This window comes from Myotis daubentonii, chromosome 5 (assembly GCF_963259705.1).
Source record: "Myotis daubentonii chromosome 5, mMyoDau2.1, whole genome shotgun sequence".
Lineage (NCBI taxonomy): Eukaryota > Metazoa > Chordata > Mammalia > Chiroptera > Vespertilionidae > Myotis > Myotis daubentonii.
In genome coordinates this window covers 43,446,381-43,463,774 of record NC_081844.1, presented here as the reverse complement: position 1 = coordinate 43,463,774, position 17,394 = coordinate 43,446,381, and the positions used below count along the sequence as shown (strand labels likewise).

The window sequence follows — 17,394 nt, the reverse complement described above, 5'->3', positions numbered from 1 at the left end:
GTCCAGGAAGTTCTGGAAGATAGGAACACTAATCTCAGAGGTTGAAGACAGAGTTGAGCGGGAGAGAGATGGGGAACAAGAGAAGACGATTGCAGTAGTCCAGGAACGAGGTGAAGAAAGCCCAGCCAGGTGGTAGTTGTAGAATTAGTAGGAAGGGACAGCAAACATTCCAGCAGAGTTACCTGAATGTGATTGTTTCAACATCAATCAAAGGCTGGAAAAACGTATCTTAGTCACAGGAAGGAACACTTAGGCAGCCATCTCAGAGAAGTAAACGTATCTGTTCTGAATGTATTGATAGGCAAAATAACCAATTGCAAAGAGTACATGTAGTATGAGTCTATTTGTATAAATATGTACGTGAATATATGTGTGTTGACACATTAAATTTATCTGAAAAATACACACCAGACTCTTAACATATATGGAATGGTATTAGGGAAGGTACCAACAGGTTTTTCCTGCAATATCACACAATTCTGTGATATTTGGTTAATTTTCTGTAAGCGTGTATTATTTTACATTAAAATAGTTTAAAATAAATAATTTAAATAACTCAGGTTATATAAAGGAAATATCAAGAATATACTTCTTAACCATCACAGTTATTTTAAATGTCACGTAAAATCTCTTGTCACAAAATATGTGTATGAAAATGTATGCATTTTGACTAAAAATCTGACCTTTAATTCAAAAACAGTAATGACACAAATGAATTTGGGAAGGCATGATCCAAAGTCAGAGACCCTTTTATTCAAGAATGAAGCCACTGTCACACTCCAGTTTAAGAATCAGAAAGCATTTCCTAATTAATGAGTAAGGAAGACATTAATAATTCATGCCATGAAATCTCTTGGGAGAGGGTTAAAGTTTAAAACCATGACTGTTTTGCTCACAGTCACACTCAAATTTATTTCATAGTTTATAGGCCATTTAAAAGTATGGTTGTAATGGCCAAAGAGATAAAAATTAAATTAATAATAAGTCTGGCATTAAAAATATGTTTCTTTGAAGAAAGCTTTTCATAGTTCTTTTTAAAAAAAATGATTTTCTGAAGATGCAGTCCAAGTAAAAATGGTCTGAACCATTCTCTATTTCAAAATAAGACTATGATATTGTTTAAAAATAAAGAACATTACTCTTTGAAGCAATTATAGATACTAATTGCATCTTAACTTTATAATTATTTGTAACTCTCCTAGGTACCAGTTCGACAGATTCTGACAGTGAAAGTTTAGCTTTCATATCAAAGCCTGGAGCAATGCCACAGTAAGTACTTACGATTTCATCAATTATATAGCACAGAACGGCAGCAGAATTGGGGTAGGAAGCCACCCATGTTGTGTTTTCAAGAAAAAGGTCAACTGATGTCAATCAAAGATCAAATACTTGAACTTGGAATGTCATTTTAAACTTATGAATTTGAACTTTGAAGTCTGCATTTTATCATCGATATGCCAAAATCTAACCATAGATAATGTTAGTTTCAAAGACAACTAGCCAGTTATAAATTTATGACAAGAGCAGTCATGTTGAGAGAAAATGTATTAAGTCACTATTAAAAATAAATGAGGATCAATGTATTTATAATTGGAAAATATCTCACTAGGCCAGCAATGTGTTTCCATTTAAATAAAGTCTATTTCTAGCTAGATCTTGTCATGAAAATCTTAAAATTTATTTAGTTCTTCCTACAAAGACATGGATTCTTAGTAAAATGTTAATATCTTAATTATTTTGCAAAAAAAATCAAAATCTGCCACAGTTTTGTAGAAAACTCTATGAATATTGAGACAGTATTAAATTATTTTGATCTGCTGGTATATACATAACAATTATATCCATTCGGTATCAAATCGTCACCAAATACTAATGCTAAAGGGGCCTTAATAGGCTCCTCTACCACCTCTCATTTCAGATAAGGGTCAGGTTGAGTGAAGTTAAATGGCTCGCTTGGGATTCCACAGCCAGCAACCTAACAAAACTTGGTCTAGAAACCAGTTCTTAATCTTTGTCGACACCTCACTAACTTGTATGCACTAAGAAAAGACAAAAGTTTTAAGATACTCTCAACTTCACAAAATTAGAACCAGAACAAAGAACAGCTGCTAGGCTTAAAATAGACAGCCAAAACTTTGAATTAAATATAGAACCCTAACCCTAAAGATTTCAAATATCTTCCTACTCCTGAAGATTAGATGTTTTCTAAGCATTGCCTTTTCGGATTCTCAAGCTCAACACCTTAGGTTCACTGATAATGGCTGTGTTACATACAGCTACTCTTCTACCCATGCGTTTATTTTGCTAATATCTATAAGGTTCATTCTATGCATATACTGGCCGCAGCTATTGTAGCCCTTCCCATTCCTCAATCACTTAACCGTTAAAGTGGATTAAGTACACAAAAAGAAACTGGGCTATTCTGTGGAAATGTTTTAAAGAGTAATTCCTGCTTTTTAAAAAAAAAATCCAACTGAACACTTGCCTCCCTATTTTCCAGGGCTCAGAAGAAAACAACGTCCGTGTCCCTGACAATAGGATCGTCATCTCCAAAGACAGGAGTGACCACAGCTGTGATCCAGCCACTATCTGTCCCTGTTCAGCAGGTCAGTGTGCCCAGGGAGTGGAACTCATTAGCAGGCTTCTTGGTTTAAAGAATATAGTTTTAATTTTACTAGTCTGCTCCTTGAAATAGTTTCTAAGTAAAAATACAAGGGGGAGAAAAGAAAATGCTAGGTAAAGGTCTTCCTTTTAATCCCCTAAAAATAATATTTAACCAAAGCCACACCATCAGTCAGTCAGCATCTTCATTTCCATTGGAACTTCCCTTTTTAGTAGCCAATAATCTTCTAAAATGATATCTGTTTTATCTACAACTATTTGATTATTCCCCCTCATATATGCTCTCTTCCTTTCAGCTAAATTTATTATTTCATTTAAACAAATGAGTAGACAAGAGAAGTCTACATACCAACACAGGTATTCATTGTCATCCTCTAAGCACTAAACAGATAATAAGAAAAAAAAATTCAAATTTGACTTCACCATGCATTTTTATCTTTCTTTTATTTTGTTGTCAGACTGCTTTATCCAGGAAAGAATAACAATACTGATGACTGGAAAGAAATTATAATGGGTTTATTTTGCAAACACAAACAACATGAATTTTTTAAGTAACAATATTAAAATCTAAACGTCTCTAAATCAAATGTATGTTACTTTACTTTTGTGCTATGATGATCACCTTTAAATACAACACTCATAAAGCTTCCCCCAGTACCCTGAACTGTAAGCTTATTCCTTACATGTCTGTTAAGTATTTTTTGTGAGGATTACATGCCCTCTATCTATCGGGCACTCACAGGTATTTTAGTAATTACAGGTGTGTGACATATACTCTGTGATATGTAGAATATGTAGACACTAGAGAAAAAAACCTTTGAATTGAAAAGAACTCATCAATATAAGTTACTTGGAAGTGGCATAAATAGGAGATATTTCCTTTAAACCCCTAAACTAGAGTGGAATTTTTTTTTAATATATATATTTTATTGATTTTACAGAGACAAGGGAGAGGGATAGACAGTTAGAAACATCGATGAGAGAGAAACATCAATCAGCTGCCTCCTGCACACTCCCCACCAGGGATGTGCCCGCAACCAAGGTACATGCCCTTGACCGGGATTGAACCTGGGACCCTCTGGTCCACAGGCCAACGCTCTATCCACTGAGCCACATCGGCTAGGGCTAGAGTGGAATTTATAGAAATATTTCTGATTAAATCAGTGAGGGTTTTTTTTATGTTTGTTATATTTAATGAATGCTTTGCACTGTGTTAGACATTTCATAGTGTCTAAGAAAAAAAATATGTATCACCAGCTCCATTTCCAGTTTATACACTGTGCATGGGAAATGGGAAATATACACATGATACACTTCTCGGAGATGATAGGCTGTATTAAGGCATAACAGGGAAGCCTAAAGGCAGAAAGACACACATGCATCTAAATGAGTAGGTGTCATAATAATGTAAGCTGTACATTTTAAATGGTTTAAATTTTACAGGAACACTGAATGGGAGGTAAGATATCCCACTTGTACAGTTGGGAGAATGAAGTGCTCAGAGAAACGCCATTGCTTTATTGGAGGCAAAGTGACGTAAAGGTTAATGCCCTGAATTCATACTGCTTGGGTTTGAATCCCAGTTATACCACTTACTAGCTAAAATTGAACGAGTAATATAACCTTTCTTTGCCTATTTTTTTTACCCATAAATTGAAGGTAATAATGCCATCTATCTCAAAGGATGGTCATGAGGATTCATTGAGTTAATTTCCATATAACACTTAGAACACTGCCTCGCACAGACTAAATACTGTATGCGTGTTCGTATATTCTTTGCACATAAAAAAAAACACAGTGAAAAGTGAGACTTAGAGCTCCTGAATAACAAGCCTACAAACAGTCTTACATGGATCATGAGTAAGGCTCATTACCACCATCCTAGCACTCTGCCAGCATTCTCCATGATGTCTGATGGCATATTTGGGCATATAATACCAGATCACCATTATCTTCGGTTAAAAATCTACGAACCACTTATATAGAAGTGAATGAATCCAGAGTGTTTGAACATACATGATTGTGCACAAAGAAATGTTTTCCATTCACTACCCTGAAATCCTTTTATTTTTCCAGAGATGAGCACTATTCAGTAAGTGTTTCAGCACCTTTGTTTTTTGCACATCAATAAAAAAAGGATAGCCCTAGCTGGTTTGGTTCAGTGGATAGAGCATTGGCCTGCAGACTGAAGGGTCCTGGGTTTGATTCTGGCCAAGGGCATATGCCTGGGTTGCAGGCTCAATCCCCAGTAGGAGGCATGCAGGAGGCAGCTGATCAATGATTTTCTCTCATCATTGATTTTTCTATCTCTCTCTCCTTCTCCCTTCCTCTCTGAAATCAATAAAAATATAATTTTTTAAAAAAGAAAAAAAAGGATATATTTTTCTTCATTTCCTATAATCCTTATCTGTACCAAAAAGGAATATAAGTTAAAAATAAGAGAGGTAGATGTTTGGTTATTTATCTTCCATTGCCAGTAAGTTGTGCTTTTGATTCAATGAATCCAGACTATATTAAAAAAAATATAATGTCTGTAAGAGCTTTTAAAAAGACCCCTGTGGAAGCCCCACACAGTAATCCATTTGGTAATAGCATTTAAAAGTGTGTGGATCCCTAAGCAACCAGGGGACTCTTGCCTTGAATGTCCTTCTGAATAGAGAAGAGTAACAGATGTGCAACGAGGAAGCAGACAGTGTCTGTGCTGTAAGAGTAGATCAGCAAAATGATATATGGAGAGACTTTCATTCACTCGTTTCATTCATGTGGAGCGACCTTCCGAGTGAGTCCATCTTTTCAGCAATTTATATATTTAGAATTTGATCCATGTGTCTCTGCTTTTCCAGGTTCACAGTCCAACCTCGTATCTCTGCAGACCGGATGGAACCACTTCTGCCTACTTTCCTCCTGTTTTTACAAAGGTCTGACATCTGCAAGTTTCATTCTCTGTATGTGCTTTGGTGCTTAAATTCCACTCACATGTGGCTTTGTGCAGCATCTTTAAACAGTAAAGGAACAGATCAGTAGATTGATTATCATGGTTACCTTTGGGACTCAGTAGATATTTACTGAACAAGGGCTATGTGACTATAATCTTATAAAGCAGTGGTTCTCAACCTTCCTCATGCCTCGACCCTTTAATACAGTTCCTCATGTTGTGGTGACCCCCAACCATAAAATTATTTTCGTTGCTACTTCATAACTGTAATTTTGCTACTGTTATGAATTGTAATGTAAATAAATATCTGATATGCAGGATGTATTTTCATTGTTACAGATTGAACATAAATAAAGCATAGTGATTAATCACAAAAACAATATGTAATTATATATGTGTTTTCCGATGGTCTTAGGTGACCCCTGTGAAAGGGTCGTTCGGCCCCCAAAGGGGTCGCGACCCACAGGTTGAGAACCACTGGTATAAAGGGTCCGAGAAATGTGGGCATGGTCAGGGGCCTGATAGAGATCAAAGTAGAGGGGGAAAGCCAAGACGGAAAAAAAAAGACAAAATTCCGTCTAAGATATTGTTTGAGAAAACCAGCTAGCTTTATAGAAATTTTTTTAATGACTTTCAGTTCTAAGTTGGTGTTTTGCATTGCCAAGGTGAATGACACCCATTTCATTGGACAACTGCTCAACTCAGAAATGGTTCCAAGTAGCATTTCTTCTCCCTCTCCCTCTCCCCCACCTTAAATGGAGAGATCATGCCAGGCCTGTGGACTGGTAGGCTAAAGAAGTCATGACTCCCAAATTAATCTATAAGTGTAATGCAAATCTACTAAAATTCCAGTGGGTTTCTTGTATTTGTTTGTTTAATACTGAATTTTGCAATTGGATTCTAAAACTTTGGTGGAAGCAAAAAATGACTAAGAATAGCCAAGACACACTCCTGAAGAAGAAAAATAAGGTTGGTATGGACGGGGTGAGATTTGCCCTTTGGGACTCACAACTTCCTAAATGTAGACGACAGGGATAGTATGGAGCTGGCACAAGGCTAGACAGAGTGACGAGTAGTCAGAATAGAGCCTACTCCAATACCGATGGAAACCTGCCGACCACTGGGTAAAGAATGAATTCTTCGGCAGAGGTGAAAAATATTAAACTCGCTTTCTACCTCACATTTTCACAAAACTCAGTTCCAAGTAAACTAAAGACAAATGTGACAAGCAAATCTATGAAACTTCTATGAGGCGATAGAGAAGAGCGTTTTCATTTTCTTCATGTAGGGAATGATTTTTTTTTTCTCCTAAGCCAGCCTGCACCCAGCTTTATTAAAGATCTTTTCATAAACAGACCATTTACTGTAGGACACAAAAACAAATGATAATAGCTGGCAACAGCTTTGAAAGTCCCCTCCTGGATAAACTACCAAAAAAAGCAGGGGGGGGGGGTGCGGGGGTGGTAGTTGGTCATGTAAACCAGTGTCACTGTAAACAGCCAGTGAAGTCGTCCTTTGATGCTTAGAACAAGAAACGTTTGTGGAGGGTGGGCATCCACATTTATATGCCATTTAAGAGCTTTCCACAAGCAGCTTTACGAGAGCATCCCCAGAAAGTCCGTGTTTCCTGATGGATGATTGCCTGGGACATGGTTGATTTGAGGGTATCAGGGCTCAACACACCTCCTGGTTTAAGCAAACAAAGTCCATGCTGGTGGCCTCGGGGGAAGAAAGGAGATTGGAAGATTTTGCTTTCCTTCGCCACAGAGGCCTGGCAGGTGGAGATGTTACCAAATTCCTCCCGGGCCCTGGGGGAAATCCTCAAACGCTAGACACAACACTGTTCTGTGTGATCCAGCCCCTGAGACACAGACATTCTATTAGTGTTGTTTCCCTCGTTCCAGAAAGAGAACCGTGCAGCATTCCATGTCAGCTTCATGAAAAGAAAAACAAAATTCTACATTTTTATTGAGGTTGCTTTTTTTTTTTTTAAATCTCAAAACTGTAGAGTAGCGGGAAGCTGAGAGTACACCTCACTGGGCATCTCCAGGGACTCCACTTCCTGTTTCTAGACTGGGGGCCATCTCTTTTCTGCACCTTTGTTTCGTTCCTTGTTTGTATCTGCTTTTCTTGCCCTTTGCCCTTTGTCCTTTGTGCGGTGTCTCTCCCTGCTTTTCAGGGTTCCTCGTGGGCCGGGCTGTGATTATTGGAGAGGCAGTTTGGAAACTAAATCTGCCCATGTCTAGAGCTCAAGCCAGCTTTGCTTTGTTGACAGTAGCATCTTCTTCAGCTTTCTCTTGGGCGTGATGGTTGACAGCGGACAGCAGGTGGGCTTTGCCAATGGCGGGCCTCCTTCTATGTTCTCGTACTGCTCTGGGAAACATCCCCTGGGTTCGCAGCCAGCACCTCTGCCTTTGGGCCACCGTGCTTAGCTGGAGCCGCAGAACTGGTGTGGCTGTGGGCCTGAGTAGCAGAGACACATGAGGCCAGGAGAGCAGCTAGCTCTGCATGGCATTTCTTCCCACATAGATCCCTTAAAGGAATCACAGTCTCGCGTGGACTTGATGTACGTCCAGAGATGCCCTCTATGGACCCTAAAACCCCAGAGGTCCCAAATTCTACCCTGAATGGATGATCCAGATTCCCAAGTGCAACCTTAAAGGTTGGCTCTCGTCTTCCTCAGGACTCTGCTTTATGCTTCTGCGAGTTCTCCTAATGGCTAACTGTGTTTAGCTGGGGCTTTTGCCAAGATAAAAACGTTTGCTCCAGGAGGAGCCAAATTGTAATCTTGGAATAACGATGGCATTTTGACTGCTTAAGGTCCTTGGCATCCACCCATCCCGTTTCCTACATCTCTGACTTTCTAACGTTCAAACAAAACACACAGTCCTAGGGATAAATCAGAGTCTCCTTTGGTGTCCGTAAGCTCACACATGAAAAATATTTGGGTACCGCTTGTAATCTCCTATGAATGGCTTCCTGGACAAGCCCGGAGGACGGGGTGGGGGGGTGTGATTAATCCACACCAGCTGAGCCCCAGGAACCACACTTTCCTATACTCAGTTAGCCGTTTCTGGGTTTCTGGACCCTACCAGAAAGTAACAGTCAATCTAAAACCAGAAATTTCCTACAAGTAAAAATCAGGTGGGAGAAAGAATGCGATCAGAAATAGCTAATAATCTTAAAATTTCCCTTGAAGACATTCTTAACCACCAACATGCTTATCAAATGTCTTCTCAGACTTCACTTTAGACTTTTCAGTTCGTTTGCCAACAGCATGACTTTGAGAATTTCCATAGTCCTTTAGCACCGAAGGCCAGTTGCTACAGGATATGTTTTTCCCAGCATGCGATTTGTTGTGTTTTCAAATAATTTAAAAACTAAACTAACAAAACAAACTAACAAAACACACACACACACACCCACTTACTCATGTGAATGTGTTTGCTTTTGGTCTATGTATAGGTGAACTACTTTATTGTATTTAAATTATATTAAGGGTTCTATGGACTCTATATCAGAACCAATGCTGTTTAGTCAGAAGTTTAAATGTCAAAAATGTAAGTGTGCCCCATTGCTAAGTAGTCCAGGAGGAGGAAGGTCAAGAGAGGACATACGTAAGGGAAATATTAATCTTTTGATATTTAATAACAAGTATATAAAAGCTTTACCTCTTTGTCTCTATGAAGCCAAATTAATCTCTGATCTGTTGGATTGTAAAAATTTATTGGTCTGGAGTTGGAGTGGGTGGGGGAGCTGCAAGGGTAATAGTAAGGGGGAGGAACTGAAGGTCAAGAAGAGAAAAAGGCTGCATTTTTAAACATTTTACTCAGCACGTCAAAATGAGAAAATACCTAAGCCCCTCATCTTAATCAACCTGACATAGGGAGCCAGTTGGGCAGAGATGGCGGGGGAGTACATGAAAAGGTTGGAGCACGGGAAAACGAATGTGTGTCTTTTTTCCTCATCCTGTCTGGTTTCCATAGGAATCTACATTCACAGGGTGTGTGATTGTTTTATGAAGTATGCATTCCTACCAGCTTACTCTTAAGTGTAGATAAAGAAAGGTAACAGTTGTCACCATAACATTCCCTAAGTACAAAAGACTCCATACATTTGCAGACCGGTCCAACATTTCTTAAACAGGCCCAGGGGTGAACCATGCTAATTTCATTGTATGGAGATTTTGAAAAGCTGATGATAATGAATGGATTTAAAGCTGTTTATCCTCATCTGAGTCAGTGATAATTCTTTTATGATGCAAGTTTTGTGGGGGGGTTTTCCCCTCTCTGAGATTTGGAAGTTGTATTCTCTATTGTGAGATTGTGTTAAAACGCACCAAAGTTGATGGTCGACGTTTTTCTCGAATTTCAGGAACTGCAAAACATAGTGGCCTCCGAGGGCCGGGTGGTGGTGCTGGAGTGCCGGGTGCGAGGAGCACCCCCTCTGCAGGTCAAGTGGTTCCGACAAGGGAGTGAGATCCAGGACTCTCCAGACTTCCGAATTCTACAGAAAAGTAAGGAGAGGTGCCCCATCTCCCAAATCCAACTGCCGTCTTCTCTCAAGCTCCAGGAAGAGCAAGGGCTTAGCCATTTTATTTATTTATTTATTTATTTATTTATTTATTTATTTATTTATTTATTTTTAATCCTCACCCAAGGATATTTTTCCATTGATTTTTAGAGAGAGTGAAAGGGAGAGGGAGAGACAGAGAGAAACACCAATGTGAGAGAGACACATCGATTAAATTAGCTGCCTTCCGCTTGCCCCTGATCAGGGCTGGGAGCCTGCAACCAAGTTATGTGCCCTTGACCGGAACCGAACCCGGGACCCTTCAGTCTGTAGGCCAAGGCTCTACTCAATGAGCCAAATTGGCTAGGGCAAGGGTTTAGTTATTTAGATGAACTGACTTATGTTTTCAAAGAGAGTGAGACCAGATACTCTGCAAATGTGAGGGGTCCAGTAAATTAAAGCTTGAGTGCTCACTGACGGACCCTTTTGAAACTCTGATGAAAGTTGTATGTTCTTTCTTCAAAAAAATAGAGATACGTTTGAGCTCAAAGTTGGGCAAATAATTTTAAGAGGCTTATAGCTCCTATAAGAGCTTCTATGAACTGCAGTTTAAGTAACTCCCTAGTGTAAGTTGTTACTGGAATTTGAGTTTTTGTATTTGTAGAAATATAAATTGATCTATCACTTTATTGCTTTGATGATATGGAGTTTGTCTATAACATTTTGGCAGACATGCCCTAGACTAGTTAATAGGAAAAGAAAGGTAGGTGTATTATTCATGGAACCCTATTCTAATAAAACATCTTTATTTATTTTTTCTCATGTGGCAAACAGAACCTCGATCTACCGCTGAACCTGGTAAGAAGCTTTTTCTGTTTTTTCCCCTTTGGTAATGTATCTTTGGGGTTTCAATAGTTCTTTGTGTCCGTTTCAAAGCCATAAGCAGAACAATGTTTTTGCAGTTCCCTGGAAATGTGAAACCCCCTTAAAGACAATATCTTCTTTATCGTGGGGTCTGCACACTGCATTTTACATCAACTTCTTTATTAGTAAAACATTAAGTTCCATTCAGACAAGAAGGTCAAGCTCAGTGACTTAAGGCTTTTTAAAATATAGTCTTTTAGACTCCGAAAGCCCACTAAGCTAATGTTGAAAAAACATCCTCCTAAAACTCCAGTAGACAAGACCGGCCTGCTGCATACTTCTGCTGACCAAAATCCACCAGCAGCCAGACCCCCCCCCCCTCCCCGGCGGAGAAGTGAGTCTCGCATGAGAGCAGCCCCGAGGTAGAAGCAGCATGGACCGCCAGGCATTTCTCATTTATGTACCCCAACCCATAAAATTTTACTCTCCTCCAAGCATGAAGAAAGTCATCTTGCCCTAGCATCTCGCTTAATTACCGGGTCATTTGACCTCATCTGAGTGCTATGTAACCCAGAAGCTTCGGGTCCAACTTTTCTCTGGCCTCAGACTTTTTTTTATATTTTTGACTCTTCACGGGCTAACATGATCTTTGTAAAGGGAACAGAAACGTTTGCCGAGCTGTTTCATAGGACAGCCTCCTTGGGACCCCTTTCTTTGGTATTTTTCTCATCAGCAAAGTCACTGCTTTTACCCCATGCTATAGGGTAGACCAGCGATGGCGAACCTTTTGAGCTCGGCGTGTCAGCATTTTGAAAAACCCTAACTTAACTCTGGTGCCATGTCACATAGAAAATTTTTGATATTTGCAACCATAGTAAAACAAAGATTTATATTTTTGATATTTATTTTATATATTTAAATGCCATTTAACAAAGAAAAATCAACCAAAAAAAATGAGTTCGCGTGTCACCTCTGACACACGTGTCATAGGTTCGCCATCATTGGGGTAGACGGTCACATGTGTACCTCTGCTTCAGCATCAGGCAGATCCTTCCTCCCTCAGGATCCCTGACCTGAGTCTGCCCCTCCTTTGAGAGCTCGAAAGTTTTCTGTGGGCTACTGCATTTCACATTACTGTGCTCAGCCCTGGACCTCTCACTTCTGAGGATTGGGTCATTGAAAGCAGAGTGGGATCCTGTGAGGGTCCATAGTTTAAGGGATGCTGAGTAGCATCCTTGGGTAACAGCTGGAGTTGATCTGCTGCCTTCTTGTCGTGCGTTGCAACTAGAGCACGTCACCCCACTTAAATGTGTCATCACCAGAGCAAATACTGTAGTTCCCTTCCAAACCATGGAAATACACAGCTTTGTGTTTTGTCTGTGATACGTCTTTGTATAGAATGGCATAATGTTGGTTCCCTGATACATGACACTTCTGAGACTCAATCTACTGCATGAGCTAATATGGGAATCCTATTGGGAGTTAGGGCATGTCTTTTGCATTTACTACTGAGGGAGAGAGATAGAGAATGAGAGAGAGCAAGTAGGTACCAAATATCTCTTTTATCTGCAAGAAAGTTTATATGAACAAATCTATGAAGTCATATGGAGCAGTTTGTCTTCTGATGCTTTACATACAAATAAAACTAAAATCTTGGGACAAAAATTCTAAAAACACTAGAGGCCCGATGCACAAAATTCGTGCACTCAAGGGGCATCCCTCAGCCCAGCCTGCACCCTCTAGCAGTCCAGGAGCCCTTGGGGGCAGTTGGACATCCTTAGCGCTGCCATGGAGGCAGGAGAGGCTCCCGCCACCACCACTGTGCTTGCCAGGCATGAGCCCAGCTTCTGGATGAGCGGCGCTCCCCCTGTGGGAGCGCACTGACCACCAGGGGGCAGCTCCTATGTTGAGCATCTGCCCCCTGGTGGTCAGTGCACGTCATAGTGATCAGTCATTCCACTGACCAGTCGATTTGCATATTAGCCTTTTATTATATAGGATAGAGGCCTGGTGCATGGGTGGGGACCTGCTGGCCTGCCCTGATGGGGGCCCCAGATTGGGGTGGGGGGTCCCCACTGGGGGGTGAGGCCGGCAGGGGTGAGGGGCCGTGGTCATTCTGGTCATACTGGTCGTAAAGGTCATTCCACCGTTTCGGTCACTGGGCTTTTATTATATAGGATTACTGGAACAGATTAGGACTGCTTTTGAAGTCACAGCTTTGGATTCTGAGTGAATTCATGCAACTCTTTTCATCATGTTGTTATCCATTGTACTCACCTTCAGAGGTGGTGACAATTGATGAAATGTCTCCCATGATCTGTGTTTGGAAATCATAAACTAACCATCATCCAAAAATTCAAAATCCTTGTTAGAAATAGTTTAGTTTTTGAGTATGTACTTGTTTAAAAGTTGAAAACACTCAATATATTGGCTAAGAAGGAGTAAATTTGGGCATGGAGAGAAATAGAAGCATCCCCTACCACCCCCGTCGTCCACCTGTTCTCCCTTTCCTCATACCACATACACTCCTGTTTCAGGTGTGGATTGACGTTTTGCTTCTAGAATATAGATTTGATCATGAATTGTGTGATGAAATTAGTCGTCAGTAGCTTCCTGGAATAATATGACCTCTAGAACTTACTGAAATGCCTTTTGGTGAAACATGGCTATGTTTCAGGGCTATGGAAGACCTTCCTGTTAAACTGCATGTCCTAGTAATGTATAAAGCAGCTCCTCCTCCCCTTGTTAATGGAATTTTCTTATTTTTATTTTCCCTTTTGTTAGATCTGAAAGCATTTAAGAAAACAGACGCCTCCATTCCAACCACAATAATAGTATTTGCTTAAAACAAATGTTTCTTGGTAGGAAAAATATTTTAAGCAAATCTGTCTATACAGTAAAAAAAGTATAAGAACTACTTTACCCTGACCTTAGATAATTTCGCCACCATTGTATTTACCACACACAATTAGAATGGCTCCTTTCCTTTTCATAGTGGAACATTAAAATGCTCTGCTTCAGGAACCCTGCAACTGGCATGTAGTGCTAAATCCATGATCACGTTTTTTAAAAAATATATTTTATTTATTTTTTACAGAGAGGAAGGGAGAGGGATAGAGAGTTAGAAACATCGATGAGAGAGAAACATCGATCAGCTGCCTCCTGCACACCTCCTACTGGGGATGTGCCTGCAACCAAGATACATGCCCCTGACCGGAATCGAACCTGGGACCCTTCAGTCCGCAGGCCGACGCTCCATCCACTGAGCCAAACCGGCCAGGCAATGATCACATTTTTTAAACAACAGCAAAAATACTTTAACCACATGATTGACCGTTCCAGTCACTATTTATGTGAGTTGTCATGAGTAAGAACCTCAGGACGAGCGAATGTTGAAACATATTTGTCTTTAAACAATGTTTTGGCATGCCTGACACAACTAGGTAAGATCATGATTCTTAAGACTAGTAGCCAGATGTTTTCCTTACCTTGACCTTGAAGTTGACCCTTGGCTTTGTCAGGGAAAAACAAAATACAGATTGAACCGTTTACTTTCCTTAAATGACCTGATGGACTGTGATATCCAGTAGACCACTGAACTATTCAACTATGTAAAATATATGTAGGAACTGGCTTCCCTGATAGCTGAGTTTTTAGCCACTGTTACGTGGAAAGGAGAAAAACAGACGTGACTACACTCCATCTGAGACAAGAGATAAATTTTATAGGACTAGGTCAGTGATGTTTTCCAAATGCTAAAACATGAATAGCCTTTGAAATTCAGGAACATATTTAAGCATTTGGATTTTATTACCCTCTCTTCTCTTCCTCTCACATATTCACTCTTGCTCTCTCCTTGTTGGCTAGGGTTCAGTCAATCTCTCTCTCTCTCTCCCTCCCTCCCTTTCTCTTTCCCTCCTTCCTTTCCTTCCTTCCTCCCTCCCTCTTTCCTTTCTTCCCTCCCTCCCTCTCTCTCTTCCTCTCCCCTCTCTCTTTCTCCCCACTCCCTTCATCCTTCCCTCCCTCTCTTTCTGTATTTCCCTCATTCTTTTTATCTCTTTTTTTCTTCTCTTCACTATCCTCCCATTTCTTATTTATGTGTAAGATGTTTTAAAGCCCTAGAAATAAAACTGAAATTCGCTAGTACCTAGATATAGCTCCACTAGGGATTAGATATTTAGATAAAGAAGAAACTAGCCAATTCCCTCCCTATACATTTGTGCAACTGAAACAGGTTTTTCTTGTCACTACTGTGTTGTATCTGTCTCATATGTTTTACACCCCCTTCTCTGTCTAGACAGAAGTCAGCTTGCATCACCAAATCTTTTCAGACTGTTTTGTGCATTAATAGCTAAGTCAGCTTCCTTAAGACCAACATCCGTTTGTCATATTACCTGCTCTGGGCTTCTTCTTTGACATTCTGACTTTTCACTGATTGGATCCTTCAAAGACTAGTCTGGTGGGAATGGGGGTGGGGTGGGCGGAGAGCAGAGGAGACTCATTTGACAGCTGTTAATGCTCAGGCCCTTACTCAGCTGTCTGAAAACAACCACAAACTGTATTGAGTTACTTTTATAGCATTGTGTAATACCAAGCAAATTGAAAACACAAAAGAAGTGTCTTACTGGTTGGGGAATTATACATATAAAAGTATGGTGTCTCCTACTTTCAATATGAATCCCTGCTACCAGTGCCACCCATCATCCTGGCTCGCGTGCCATCAAGCCCACGTTTGATTCTGTGATTCAGAATGTGAAGTAGATTACACTTGTTAAGTGTGTTAAGGTGCTGAGCTGCAGGAGTACAGTGATGAGGGTGTTTGTTGAGATTCCTGTGGATTGTACATAGTGAAGAACATAATTCAAATCCAGGTTCTGATGGTGGGTAAAACAACAGTGGGTTGTAGAAAAACTCTATGTCCCAAACTGTGTGACAAGGTACCCCAGGGTGCCACACTGAGCTGATGGAGGTGCCTTAATGTTGCGGTACTCAACTTCCGATAGATATAACTACTAGTTTAAAATAGTCAGAGTTTCAACATTAGATCATTCTGCATTCTTTACTATGACATCATATCTTTGTGAAGCTGAGGTAACAGTTTATGTGTATGTGGTAACAAGTAAGTACCACATGAAAATCAATGTGGAACATGAAATGATGTTGGCTGTGTTCATTCTGATTCTGAGAAGGGTTGTGCAGAATGCAACAGATGCACACATCCATTAGAAAGTAGCTTTGGTTATTTAGGAATAAGATAATAACCCATTTCTTTACATTTATGTGTCCTTTTTTTTTTAGACCTAAATACTTAAATTTTTTGGAGATAACTTTTTAACAAATGAAGCCGTTAGGTATATCATTTGCTTTGGAGCACCCAAAAATGTTACCAAGATACTTAGCATTCCATGGACCAAGAAATTTTGGTTAAATCTCTGGGGAGAGACGAGAAAGGCCCACGTGAGTGTATACCAGCAGAAAATGGAGAAACACTTAGAATTTTAAATGCTCGTACTTCCTATCTTCCTCCTACATACCCTTCTAGAGGCTGGCTGGCCTGTGAACTCTCCTGGTAGAGTGAACGACTCCTTTCTGGGCAATCTGAACATCCCAAGAGAAAAAAAAATCTATACATAATAGTATGGGAGTTTCTGCTGCGAAGACACCATCTAGATTATGCTAATGGGAAGGCCAAAGTTTCTCTCTAGTGCTCAGAGCTTCTAAGCTGCTCACAGCCATCTCAGATCCGAAAAGATGTAAGACATCTGGAGAAATCTCTATTGTAGATGATACAGAAGAAACAAGCAACTCCCCTAAATAGAAACTTTGAGAAAACAGACTTGTAAAGAGAAGAAAATGTAAAAACAAATGAACACTCTCCTCAGAGAGACAAGAAAATCAGTGCATCCAAAAAGTAAAAATAAAAAGGAAGGAGGAAGGAACGTTTGGAAAACAAAAAGTTCTTGGAATGGTAAAGTTGGTAGCAGAAATAAAAGTAGAGGAGTTGTTCCACAGAGTAAACCAAAAAGGTCAACAGAAGTGAAGTAAGAGAAAAGGTGAGAACGTTAGAGATACCTGAGAACTGACTGGGTAGACTAGACATGCGTCGTTGAGAATCCAGGAGGAGAGAACAAAGGAGGAGAGATGTCGATGAAATTTGTATTTTACTTCCACAAACTGAAGGATATCAGTTTCCAGGTTGAAAGGACCCACTGAGTGCAGGATGTATGGAAATAAATCCACAGCAGTGTGCATTGTTGTGAAATTCAGCGACAAGGAGATGATTCTACTAGTGTCCAGGGATAACCATTGAGTCACATATAGACGAACAAGATCAGAATGACTTAAGACTTCTCAGCAGTTATACTAAACACAAAGAGACAATTAAGCAAAGCGTTCCAAATTATGAAGTAAAATTGCCTCTAATTAAGAATTCTGTACCCAGCCAAACTTTTAATTTAATA

At 40.0% G+C, this 17,394-nt stretch overlaps 1 protein-coding gene across 4 annotated transcripts in view; it reads left to right on the top strand.

Annotated features, from left to right (window-relative positions):
• Positions 1 to 17,394, top strand: part of PALLD (palladin, cytoskeletal associated protein) — a 393,658-nt gene that overhangs the window by 169,091 nt on the left and 207,173 nt on the right. For all 4 annotated transcript variants that reach the window (XM_059697670.1, XM_059697669.1, XM_059697672.1 and 1 more), the window contains exons 3-7: positions 1,203 to 1,269; positions 2,501 to 2,606; positions 5,466 to 5,540; positions 9,932 to 10,073; positions 10,904 to 10,927. In XM_059697670.1, the coding sequence (XP_059553653.1) occupies positions 1,203 to 1,269; positions 2,501 to 2,606; positions 5,466 to 5,540; positions 9,932 to 10,073; positions 10,904 to 10,927 (414 nt within the window). The remainder of the gene's footprint in view (positions 1 to 1,202; positions 1,270 to 2,500; positions 2,607 to 5,465; positions 5,541 to 9,931; positions 10,074 to 10,903; positions 10,928 to 17,394) is intronic.